Source organism: Protopterus annectens, chromosome 9.part0 (assembly GCF_019279795.1).
Source record: "Protopterus annectens isolate FY-2018-M chromosome 9.part0, PAN1.0, whole genome shotgun sequence".
Classification (NCBI taxonomy): Eukaryota; Metazoa; Chordata; order Ceratodontiformes; family Protopteridae; genus Protopterus; species Protopterus annectens.
The window spans coordinates 8508485-8522333 of NC_056743.1; the positions used below are offsets into that span (position 1 = coordinate 8508485).

The window sequence follows — 13849 nt, forward strand, 5'->3', positions numbered from 1 at the left end:
GTAAGCCATCTGGGCAGTTGTATTCCAGCTTGCACCCAGGAACGTAATCTTTTGAGAGGGTACCAGTTGAGATTTCTTTTCGTTTATGGTGTACCCTAGACAGGTTAGAACTCTTTTTACAAATGCCAGATGTTTTAGAAGAATGGCCTGGTTTTCTGCCTGAATTAGACAATCGTCCAGGTAAGGATATACTTGAATATTTCTTTGCCTGCAAAATGCAATTACTGGAGCCAGGCACTTTGTGAATACCCTGGGCGCAGTAGACAAGCCAAAGGGCAGTGCAGAGAACTGATCCTGCATGCAGCCTGCTTTGAAGCGTAGGAATCTTCTGCAAGATTCCCTGATTGGATAAGCAGGTAAGCCTCTTTTAAGTTGAGAATTGCCAACCAGGCATCCTTGCCCAGCATAGGAAGTAACTGGTGAAGAGTCAGCATCTTGAATTTTGGAATGTCTGGGAAGGTGTTCAGAGTAGACAGGTCCAGAATTGGATGCCATGATTTGTCTTTTCTGGGTACCAGGAAAAGTCTGGAATAAAAACCTTGTCCCTTTTCCTTTTCTGTTACTAGTTGAATAGCCCCCATGTTTAGGAGGGAAAGTACTTGTTTTTGAGCCTCTGCCCACTGATTTGGGGGCAGGTCTGGCCATCCCTTTGGAGTTGGCAGCGTGTGGAAATGAAATCTGTATCCCTGGGCCACTATGTTTAAAACCTATTTGTCCTGGGTTATAAGTTGCCAGTTTCCTGAATGAAGAGCCAGTTTTCCCCCCAAAGGGGTGGCTAAGAGATAAGTGCTTGGTAATTTCAAAGGGAAGTCATTGAGACTGTTTACCATAGGGTGGTGCCTTATTGTTTCCAGATTTGAAAGTGGAAGCACCCCATTGCTTAGTTTTGAAAGTCCCTTGGGACTGAAACCTGGTGCTTTTGGAATGTCTGGGTTTGACCGTAATGGCTCTGGACCGTAATGTCAAGGTTTTGAGCCTGGTTCCAGGCACAGAATCTCTTCCATTTTTCTGAGTAAGCTTTCCTGGTGCTAGGCCTCCTGGCCTCCAAAATGACATCCATAACAGCTTTAGAGAGAGGTGTTGCCTGTTTGACTTATGTATCTGCCATGCAGCCAGGTTTAGGGTTTTGAGCTGACTGTTTTGTTGAGTCAGAAGGTGTGGAATTTGAGGCAAAATCCATGGTGGGCCTTTAGCCAAGTTCTTTAAGATGCTGGCGTGGCCAGTCTGGAGCAATCAGGATCATCTGTGTTTTTTCTTGTCTGGCTTTTAGGAGTACCTTTGAAAGGAGAGGCAGTGGCGGGAAGGCATAAACTTTTAGGTTTTTTCCAGCTGAACAGAAGAGCATCCACTTTCCATGCTTTTTTGTGTTAAGTCCTTGTGCAGAATTTTTGTAGTTGGCAATTCAGTGGGGAGGCAAAAAGATCTATGTCTGGGCATCCCCATTTTTGCATTACCATGCTGAAGATTTGTGGATTCAATTTCCATTCGTGAGGGTCCATGATATTTCTGCTTAGATCGTCTGCCAGAGTATTTTTTTTCCTGGCAGGAATTGTGCTTGCAGGTGAACTTGATATGTTAGAGCTGTGTTCCACAAGGTCATGGCTTGCCTGCATAGGGGATAAGAATGAGTGCCCCCTTGCTTGTTTATGTATCACATTACTGTGGTGTTGTCTGTCCTTAGTAATAATTGTCCTGGATGTAGAAGGTCCTTGAAAGCTGTTAGGGCATTTTGAACAGCCAACATCTCTTTTTGATTGATGTGAAGATGCATTTGGTCTGTGGTCCACTTGCCCTGAATGCATTTTCCTGCCATGTGTGCTCCCCAGGCGTAATCTGAAGCATCTGTTGTTAGAGTTTGCCTGGCTGTGGGCTGGGTAAAAGGCTGACCCTTGTTTAGGTGACATGCCTGTGCCCACCATCGAAACTCCTGTTGTAGGCAGAGAATCATTGGTATTACTGCTTCTAAACTGTGAGAGTGTTGAGTCCAAACACTTTTCAGGTACCACTGTAATTTCCTCATATGCAGTCTGGCATATGGTATTAGTAGTATGCAGGATGCCATGAATCCCAGGGCCTGCAGAATTTTTCTTGCAGGGAGATGGGACTTTCTTGCCAGTAATTGAAAATATTGAATTAGTTGAACTTGTTTGTCTGGCATGAGGTAAGCCATCTGGGCCGTTGTATTTAAGCTGGCACCCAGGAATATAATCTGTTGCGAGGGCGAGGGTTTTGACTTCTTTTTGTTTACTGTGTACCCTAGAGAAATTAGCAACCTTTTTACAAACGCCAGATGCTGTAGAAGAATGTCCTTTGTCTCTGCTTGAATGAGGCAGTCGTCCAGGTATGGATATATTTGAATTCCTTTTTGTCTGCAAAATGCAATTACTGGTGCCAGGCACTTTGTGAAGACCCTGGGCACAGTAGATAAGCCAAAGGTCAGTGCAGAGAATTGGTAGTGCATTGTACCAGCTTTGAATCTGAGGTATCTTCTGCAATTTTGTCTGATAGGGACATGCAGGTATGCCTCTTTGAGGTGCAGAGTAACAAACCAAGCCTTCTTGCCCAGCATGGGTGGAAGCTGCTGTAATGTCAACATTTTGAATTTTGGAATATCCAGGTAAGTATTCAGAATTGAAAGGTCTAGTATGGGCCTCCAGGCCTTGTCCTTTCTGGGGGACCAGGAAGAGTCTTGAGTAAAATCCTTGTCCTTGTTCCTGTTGTGGTACTTTTTGTATAGCTCTCATGTCCATGAGGGCTGAAATTTGTTTTTGTGCCTCTGCTCATTGATTTTGTGGCAGGTCTGGCATTCCTTTTAGCCTTGGTAAAGTATGAAAGTGGAATCTGTAACCTTGAGACACAATATTCAGGACCCATTTGTCTTGGGTGATTATTTTCCAGTTTTGAGAAAAAAGTGCTAGTTTTCCCCCTAAGGGGGCTTCCAGAAGGGACGTGCTTGGCGTATGAAGGGGAAAGTGATTGTGACTGTTTCCTGCAAGGTTGAGACTTGTCCTCACCACCTTTTGGGGTTGAGGTGCCCCACTATCGCTGTCTGTTTGAGCCTTGGGGTTGAAATCTGCCCCTTGGGCATCTGTATCTGCCTTTCTGTGGCCTGTCTGACACTGCAAAGGACCAATTCTTTGTTGGCCAATTTCTGCTAAACCGAGGTGGCTGTACCTGTAAGAAATCCTTGACTGTTTGCATAGATTTAGCTTTATCCTCCATTTTCTTTAACACCTCTTCTGCCTTAACACCAAAGTATCATGCTGTAAGGGAGCATCCAATAATTTTGCCTTAACATGATCAGGCAAACTTTGTTCTTTTAACCAAGCATGTCGGAATCACAGAACCTGTAACTGCGGCTCTACAAGAGGCCTCTAAAGAATCAAAACCACATTGCAGAGTATGTTTTCCCACCTGTTCAACTGCATGCAATAAATCCTGCATTTCTTTACAATCAGGAGCTTCTGAGCTTGCAAGCATTTTCTGTTTTAACTGAGCCATTAAATATTGTTGGTACTTAAGCATGTGAAACTGGCAATTTAAAGCTCTTACTGCTACAGTTGCAGAAGTGTATACTTTCTTCCTCCATCTATCCAAAGCTCTGGAATCTCTGTCAGAGGGTACTGGATTTTTTGCAATGGAAGCCTTAACCCCTTTTGGACCCTGGGAAATAGTTTCTGGATCAGCAGAAGGGTTTTTGTAAAGAAACTTGTGAGAGTCAGGGACTCTGTAATACCTATCTGGCTTGGCTGGAGCAGGGGGCAAAGAGTCAGGAGATAAACTAGATTCAGAGAACACATCATCCACAATATCTAGCACAGGCGGAATAGCCAGGGGCCTGTGCTGAGGCAATAAGAGGAAATCCCTGAGACTTTTCTTGGATTCTGAGTAATCCTGACTTTCCCAATGGAAATGCTCCCTCATGGTATGTAAAGTTTCCCCAAAAGAATAATCCTCAGGAGGAGAGGCTGAAGGGATAGATTCTTCAGCATCAGAGTCCTCATATGGGGCTAGAGAGTATCCCTGGTCTGAAGAGGAATCAGAGGAAATGGAAACCTGATCAGAGGAGTCATAGTCTGTATCCTGCCTACGCCTTTTCTCAGGAGGGGGATGGGAACCCCTGATTAGAGTAATGAGGTCTTCGGCCATTTTGAGCATCTGCTTCTTAAGCATGGAGGACTGTCCAGGAGAATGCTGTACTTGTTTCTTTGTCTTTAATGGTACCTTTGTCTTGGCTGTTGTCTTAATGGTAAGTTGTGAAGGTCTGAAAACACCCTCAGAAGCCGATGCCTGCTCAGCGGCACCAGACCCATCTGAGGGATTAGTTTCCGTAGACCCAATACCTTGAGTCTCCAGAGGCCTAGATGTCTCCACGTGGGAGTCGGAAGCGGCCTGTGGCTCTGAGGTAGCGGGTGCCAGGGGCTGCAAAAGCGCCTCACTGAGAACCGGCGAACTGGCGACTGGCCTAGAAGAGGTTTCGTCATCGGTTTTGGACCTCGGATGCCTGTCTTTATCCTTGTCTTTGCATTTTTTCAGTATTGAGGTCGTCGGCTGATCCGACGGCATTGTATAATTGAACCTTCGGCAAAAGTAGTGCAAAGCAAAATCAAAACGTCTTTTTATAGTGTGTTTGTTAAATCTAGCACAAAATCGACAACTAGTAACGTCGTGGTCGGGGCCTAGGCATGGAATACAGTAAGAGTGGAAGTCCTTATGAGGTATTTGCTTCCCACAAGAAATACAATTATTAACTTTTTCTGACATCGGTCTGAGGCAAGAAAAAAGTTTCCCCAACAGGGTACTTAGCTTTATTGAAGACTTCGGATCTGAAATTCGACTTCGAAAATCTCAGGAGTCGGCCAACCGGCACTTGCGAACTGCTTCTACATAGGGCACCGCGTGGCAAGAATGACTGAAGAAAATGGCGTCGGGTGCATCTTATATACCCCTGGCGCACTAACGTCAGGGAAGAAGCGACAGCAACCGAAGCTGGACCAAGACTTTGGAACTCAGGCCGACTGCAGGACAGCCTGACGGCAGGATAACCCATGTGTAATGACTGCAGCAGTTTAACACGATGAACATGGGGTTGGATTTTTTGCAGAAGAAGCCTTAATGCCCTTGGGCCCCTGAGAAATGGTTTCAGGGTCCGCAACAGGATTTTTTAAAAAAAAATTTGTGGGACTCAGGAATCCTGTAGGTAAGGAATAAGGGGCCATACTGGATTCCGAAAACACATCATCAACAATATCTAGTACAGAAGGTATAGCCAAAGGCCTATGCTGAAGAAGAAGAAGGAAATCCCTAAGCCTCTTTATGGATTCAGAGAAATCCTGACTTTCCCAGTGGAAAAGAGAAATCCTCAGGCGGAGAAGTAGAGGGAATGGAATCCTCTGCATCAGAGTCCTCATAAGTAGGTATGGATAAATCCAGATCGTTAGAAGAGTCAGAAGAAACAGAGTCCTGTTGAGAAGATTAATAGTCACATTCAATCCTAAGCCTCTTGGGGGGGGGGGGGTTGACTACCCCTGATTAGAGTAATTAAATCTTCAGCCATTTTGACCATTTGTTTTTTTAGGCATAGGGGCCTGAAGATGTGGCCTGAGCACTGTTTTTTTAGACATAGATCGAGATTTAGGCCTTAGCACTGAAGTTGGAGTTGGATTAATATGCAAGTCTGTAGGCCTGAATACACCCTCAGAAGCCGGTGCCTGCTCAGCGGCTCCGGACCCATCCAAGGTAGAGACATCCGCGGGTTCCATATGTGAAGTATCTCGCGGCATACCGGACTCTGAATGGGTCTCAGTAGTCTCAGTAGAGGCCTGTGAATCAAAAGTAGCGGGTATCAGGGGCTACGAAAGCGCCTCACTGAGTACCGGCGAACTGGCGACTGGCTTAGGAGAAGCGTCGTCGGCAGTTTTGGACCTCAACGGCCTGCCTCTGTCTTTTTCTTTGCGTTTTTTCGTTATTCTGGTAGTCGGATGGCTAACCGATGTCATTTCTGGATAATTAAACCGAGAACCGAAACATTTTGAAGCAAAAATGTACCGATGATGGATAGTGCGCTGATTAAATAAAGCACAAAACCGACAGCAAGGTTAGTCGTGGTCAGGGCTTAGGCAAGGAATACAGTGCAAATGAAAATCCTTATGAGGTATTTGCTTCCCACAAGTAATACAATTATTAACTTTTACTGACATCGGTAAGGAGTAAGAAAAAGTTTCCCCAAAAAGGTACTTAGCTTTTAGTTGAAGACTTTGGTTCTGAAACTCGAAAACGAAAATTTCAGGAGTCGGCCGACCGGCACTTGCGAACTGCTTCTGCTTCGGGCACCGCGCGGCAAGAAAGACTGATGTAATGGCGTCGGCTGCATGTTTTTATACCCGACGACCTGATGTCATGGAAGAAGGGACAGCAACCGACGCAGGACCCAAGACTTTGTTAATCAGGCCGACTGAGGGCAACCTGCAAGCAGATTACCCAAATGTAATGACTGCAACAGTGAAACACGAAGAACATTTTTATTTTATTTTATTTACATTTGTTTATTTTACATTTGTTGACCGGGATAGTCCGATTGGATGCATGTCAATTTTCAGTGGAGGCCTGGGGAGAAAAGCTCCAAGGGTAAGCAGATACAGCATTACATAATACTAGCATTATATATTACAAACAGACTATTTACAGTGATTACATAAGTCCTCCCCGTGGTTGGGTAGCGTTCGAAAGACATGCGTGCGTAAATGGGCATGCCTTCATTGAAGGTTGGGCATCGAGCTGGCACCTTGGCGTTTCATAAAAATCTACTGCCAATCATTAGCGGACCGGAGTTCGACTGTGGCGACCCCTTACCGGGAAAAAGCCGAAAGACAAACAACAACAACATAAGTAAGCAAGTTAAACAAGTTCCACAGGTTAGAGTTAATCCCGAGCATAAATCAGGACTAAATTAAATTACACAGTAAGCTGGTTAACAGATTTTTACACATTCTACAGAGAGTTAGCCAGGCTTGATACATCGACATAGCCAGTTAAGTGCCAAATGTTGTCAGAGTCTAGTTTTAAATTGACCTAAGGTAGAAAGTAAGGTAATACCAGCTGGAAGGGAGTTCCAGAGTCTACTTACAGAGTTTGCAAAGAGGGAGTCACCGGCTGTGTTATTAATTTTGCTAGTCTGAATTAGTAGTTTGTTAGAGGATCGAAGAAGTCTAGGATTGTTATAGGGGGTGATAATATTTTTAAGTGTAGGAGTATTGTCCGGATTATAGAGGATTTTACAGGCCATAATCAGTTGGTTATACTGGATTAAGCTGGGTAGTTCAAGCCACCCAAGCAGATTTAGATTGATGCAATGATGTGTCCTAAAAGGCAGCCCAGTGGCAAACCTGGCAATGTGGTTGTAGCAAATTGAGAGTTTGTTAAGGACAGTCTTGTTTAAATTCGAGAGTAGAGGGGATGCATACAGAAGGGTTGAAAGAAGGTGAGAGCGAGTTATGGCAATTTTAGCTGGAGGGGTTAGAAAGGCTTTTATTCTGTAAAGTGACCCTAGTTCTTTATTGATGGTTTTGATAGTTTGGTTAACATGTAGGTCGAATTTTAGATTATTATCTATGATGACACCTAATAGTTTTGTAGAGGGGTCAAGGGAGATTATTGTGCCATCATTTGAATTTATGTACAGGTGAAAGCCGTAGACCTATGTGTTGGTGAAAATAACAGCATTTTAGTTTTTTTGGGATTTAGGATCAGACAACGTTCAGAAAGCCAGTTTTCTATTGTATTAAAGGTGGTCTGGGTAGCTGACCATAACTCTGTTGGAGATGTGGCCTAGCAAATCAGAGTAGAGTCATCAGCATATTGGATACAGCTGATTTTAGGATGACAGTACAAAGGTCATTAATGAAGATGGAGAACAGCAAGGGCCCTACTATAGAGCCTTGTGGTACTCCAAGGGTGCTAGGTAGAAGATTAGAGAGTTTGTTCTGCCAGAGGACAGCCTGCTGTCGACCATTCAGGTAGGAATTAAACCACTGAAGGGCTCTAGTATCTAGACAGAATGTTTGCAGGGTGTGGATTAAAAGTTTGTGATCAGCCATATCGAATGCATTGGAAAGATCCAAGAAGAGGGCTGAGGATATATAATTATTGTTGCCATTATGGTTTATGGTGTTGGTAAAGGCTAGGAGGGCTGAAGTAGTGCTATGATGAGGACGGAAGCCATGCTGAATGTCTGCCATAAGGTGATTCTGGAGAGAGTATAGCTATTGGCCTATAATTGGAGAATTCAATAGAGCTGCCTCCTTTGTGAAGTGGGATTACATTGGATATTTTCCAGATGGTGAGAATTTTAGCTTCTACTATGGTTCGATTGATTAGTATTGAGACGGGGTAAGCAATAGCATCAGCTGATTTTTGTAGGTACTCGGCAGGGAGTTGATCAGCAGAAGGTGTGGTGGGTTTTAATTTTTTGATCAAGGTACGGATAAGTGAAGTGGCGACTGGTTGGAAGCTGAACACGAGCAGGTTTCTAGGGGTGGTACTTTCAGGACCAGGGGAGCTAGGAGGTAGTTGGCTAGCTAGGGCTTGAATTGTCTCAGTAAAGAATTGGTTAAAACTGTCAGAAACATCTTCAGGGGTTTTATCAATAGTAGCAGCAGGGATTGGGGTTGAAGTTTGTCCAGGATGTAGTAGATTATTTAAACCTGCCCAAAACTTCTGAGGGTTATTTTGATTTACTGTCTGTAAATTACAGTAGTATTGTTTTTTTTTTGTAAAATGGATTTTTTAGTTTCGTTCCTGGAGTAAGGTCTTGCTGCAACCCTCCCTGGGGATGCTCAAGTAAACCTTGCCATCCTCCTTCTATCCCGCCTAACCAATTCCTCCAGTACATGGATCTGTTACCTGAAAATGGGTCACTTGGGGCACACACGGGTTTTTATCTCCCTATTCCATGGAACTAACATGGTTCACTGTGTTCTGATCTAAACTGTTTTTGGCAAGGGCTGATGAAGATTCACCACCTTTGTACATGTTGAACATTACTTTTATAGTAACAATAGAACTTTTTACTTTTCTATTTTGACTGTAGGGTTAATTTCTTGGCCTTTTGTATTCTCATTTTTTTTATACCAACAATGACATTGGATCTGGCACAGGATGTATATTTTTTTTCCATAGTTTTCTCCTCTTCAATCACATTAATCACTCCAATCCCAGTAAATGGTAAACACAAACATTATCACTATCAATAAATCTAAAGGCAATTACCACATACACTGTTGTTACCACTTGCTCCCACCAAACATGCCTCACTTACTGACATACCTATACCCATCCTTCTCTTCTCAGTACCCCACATTCCCTCCTACTAACGCTATCCTTAATCCCTTTTGATACCTTCACCTACTGACATACGCATACTCATCCTTCTCCTCTCAGTACCCCACATTCCCTCCTACTAACGCTATCCTTAATCCCTTCTGATACCTTCACCTACTGACATACCTATACTCATCCTTCTCCCCTCTGTACCCCACATTCCCTCCCATTAACGCTATCCTTAATCCCTTCTGATACCTTCACCTACTGACATACCTATACCCATCCTTCTCCTCTCAGTACCCCACATTCCCTCCCATTAACGCTATCCTTAATCCCTTTTGATACCTTCACCTACTGACATACGCATACTCGTCCTTCTCCCCTCTGTACCCCACATTTCCTCCCACTAACGCTATCCTTAATCCCTTCTGATACCTTCACCTACTCACATACCCACACTCATCCTTCTCCTCTCAGTACCCCACATTCCCTCCCACTAACACTATCCTTAATCCCTTCTGATACCTTCACCTACTCACATACCCACACTCATCCTTCTCCTCTCATTACCCCACATGCCCTCCTACTAACACTATCCATTACTCCCTTCTGATACCTTTACCTACTGCCATATGCATACTCATCCTTCTCCTCTCATTACCCCATATTCCATCTCACTAATGCTATCCTTACTCCCTTCTGATACCTTCAGTAGTACCACTAACAGTGTTTCCTCTTCACGTCTACAGTTATAAAAACACTGCAGTAGCAAATGTAAATATGTAAATATATATGCTGAATGAAATGCAACATGAGCTACTGAATCTTAAAATGTATGTAACCTTGTTGTGAATTGTAGCACCATCTAGTCATCTTTGAACTTGTGTTAAAAAGAAAAAAACTTTCTTTTGTTCATGTATGTATTTATAATTGTTCTCCAACAAAAGCTGCATTTGACAGTGGAGCATTTCTCATTTTCTTTCTAAGAATTCCTCCACAGCTTTTACTTGTGTGCAGCTTATGCTGCCATTAAATATTGTAGAGCCCACAGATTAAACCCGTCTATGTTCTACTCCAAGACCAATGGCGAAATCTACATGAAAATTTGCTTGTGTCTGTATTTATGTGCATCTGTCGAGGTATGTTTACCACGGTCACACTTATTTGTGATCTTCAGTGGGGAAGACAAAGAGGCTAGAAACCAATCAATGTTAAGATGTCTAATAAACATAAAAGGAAAATATGCACTTTTTTAAAATACATAAAATGGTTGCCCATACTGCTGATGTACAGGGATAAAGCCCTGACTATGGCCCTAGTGACCAGAGTTCGAACAGCAGCACAGGTATCGGTCAGTGCAGACAGGGATGATCGATGGTGTCCCATCTTGGGAGTGAGAAAATGCATGCTCAGGGTCACATACTCACAAGGTTGATTTCTGTTGTGGATACTGGAGTAACAGTCATGTTATACCGCTCACAGGGTATCAACCCTTTGCAAATATGAGGGCTGGTGTAGTGCTGATGCTCACTGCAATATCCACCCATGGGTATCAGGGTCTATGACAAATCTTCAAATGCTCAAAATTTAGAACGTTACATGGTCGAGACCAAACGTTTGAAATTTTAAGTGTTCGAAAATTGACTTTCAATGGCGCCATACGGTGCAGATAGGGAGAATTTCCCTTTTCGGCACTGAAGTGCAGTCTCGGAGTTGGTATATATATATAAGTAGGGGGGGTGTGGGGAGTGCAGGGGGGCTTCCCCCCCTGCTCACGCTGTTAAAGTGTGTTTTTCTTTTTTGTTTTATTTGATGTTCGAACATCCAAATGTCGAACATTTGGTATCAACCATGTAATGTTCGACATTAACCTGGGTATCAATGGACATGTTCAAGGGAATAGGGCTACAGAATAAAAATCCTGAATTACCCTTGATGGTTGCCTAAATAATGGCCTCTCCCCTGCCACCCATCTCCCAAGCAATGGAAAAACGAATGGGCCAAATGGCCACAAAGGGGATGATAACCGCCAGGAAATGGAGGCAAAGTTCTGGGAGACAATACACACACACACACACACACACACACACACACACACACACACACACACACACACACACACACACACACACACACACACACAAACTGGATACAGGAACCATCAAAAAAATAAATTCATTAATTAATAAAACAAGTCTATGGAATACTATCAATTCCAACTGGAAAACAGCAGATTATACATGGTACATGCATGTTCTTCATTAATATATGTGACCCCCAAAAATATAAAAATCAAATGAACAGAACTTGAAATAGCATTCTTAAAAGATATAAAAACAAAAAAGAAGAATCATCATACATTGAAAACTTGACCTATCTACAGGATGAGAGTAATTCTGAAAGATGACATACCCATGTTGTACTTTTCCTTGACTTTTTTAACTAACTGTATATTTGCTGATCTTCGAAATATCCCTTCTGTGTTAATCGCTATGAAACAAAAAACAAACACTTCAGCACAGCATAACATAGCATATTTCACAAATACAGCATATTTCAAAATGCATACATTTAATTAGGAGGCAATAACACACATGCAAATCAATTACTTTAGTCTAACATCTGATAACCTAAAGGAATCTTTCAGAGTTGACTTGCTTGCACATTGTCTTTTCCCACTGAACAGTTTGGAATTCTTATCTAGACAAGAAATACAAAGACACAGGAGTACATATGCATATGACTGGCATATACGCTCATACCAGGGTGAATCAAAATCTAGTAACAATCATCTAGTTTGTTGCTACATTAATAGAGTAAAAGAAATGAGAAATCTGTGATATAACCCCGAAGGTATGAACACTGAATTCTGAAAATATAAAAACAAAAATAGCTCAATGAAAGTAACGGCACCTAAGAGCAGATATTATTTTACTTTGCTGTTGAGAATGGTGCGCTCTTCCCAAGCTTACGAACTGCTGTCCTTCAAGAAACCTGACTTTTGCAACCCCTTGTTGACGCTTTCTGCTTCTCGTGTGTGTGTTATTTCCTAGCCTGGATAAAACGGCAACTGGACAGCTTAAAGTCCACTTAATCCACCACAACAGATTATATGATAAACCAAAACAAGATTTAATGTAAGCGCTTTCGCTGGGAAAATGTTCCAGCTATTTCAGACTACAAACAGTAAAATACTTAGAAAAAACACCTTTTAAAACAATTCAAAAAACAAACTGCCAATAGAGTTAGTTACCTCTCCTGATGTCATACACAAGCATTTAAGAATTAAAGCTACAGGGAATTACTCCATTTTAAAACACACTAAGATGTTTAAGCAACCTCACAGCACCATCATTAAAGAAAATAAAAGGATTTTTTTTAAAAAGAATTTTTTTAAAAATAAAAATAAAAATATTTAATGACAATACTGAATTTGCGTACTATAACACCTTAAAATTATATCCTTTACATGGTCGAGATACGGCTATGTTAAGTCACTCACGGCTATGTTAAGTCACTCACAGATCTAATATACTAAATTTTTATGAAGTAAACTATGATATGTGAGACCAACAGCTTGGTCTTTAAAAGAATTTTTTGAAGACCTACTAGAACAATAACAAAGGCTTTGCCGATGTATACAAACCACACCCAATTAAAGGCCTCATTACGACACAGTTTAAATCACCAACATTTAGGCACATATGAGGTACTGCACATTGTTGATACTGTGGACTAAGCAGGTAATATTAACAGACTACAAACCTGCGTGATGGATCGTGTATGCCTTAAGTCCACCTATTCTCCTAACACTAAACTATTCACCTAGCCAAAGCCTTCTTTTTAAGCAGGCACTTAATGGACAGGACTTCATTTAACCCCGGTAGGGTGTGTGCACCTGTCCGAATTTGCCAGGTAAGTTCAGCTTCTTCTAATGCCAGCTCCCAGGGACCCCCTCTTAAATTTCTATTTTTTCTAACACTACAAACAAAAACCTGTGTGTTGGGCAATCCATGATATGTTTAGCTAGGGCATTCGTGATGGCAGAATTATTGATACTATATACATGTTCATAGATGCTTTGTTTAAATTTCCTTTCGGTTTTCCCTATATAGAAAGCCTCACAGAGGTCACAGACAGCTGCGTAGACTACCCCTTGAGAATCACAATTGAATTTAGCATCTAATATATATTCTCTATCTCTAATAATTATCTTTCTTGTAACTTTAACGTAGTTACATTGATGGCATCTACCACATTTAAATATGCCTGTGTATACCTTCACTATTATTTTGGGATTCTCTACTAAATTTTTCAAGTTTAAACCTCTTCTATAAGTAAACTGGGGCACTTGACCAAAAGGTCTTCTTAATGCATGGTCATCTAAAATAAACCCCCAGTTTTTGATTATGATTTCCTTGATGAAATGAGAATCCAAAGAAAGAGAAGGTTGTCAAGAATCTAATGACCTGCCTATCAGGGGGAACTTGGGAAGAATTAATCTCCATCTTCAATTGTGGCTCATCAA

General features: G+C 42.1%; 1 protein-coding gene across 2 annotated transcripts in view; it reads right to left on the reverse strand.

Annotated features, from left to right (window-relative positions):
- Positions 1-13849, reverse strand: part of ARHGAP1 (Rho GTPase activating protein 1) — a 1661218-nt gene that overhangs the window by 345698 nt on the left and 1301671 nt on the right. For both annotated transcript variants that reach the window (XM_044082524.1, XM_044082525.1), the window contains one exon: positions 11734-11811. In XM_044082524.1, the coding sequence (XP_043938459.1) occupies positions 11734-11811 (78 nt within the window). The remainder of the gene's footprint in view (positions 1-11733; positions 11812-13849) is intronic.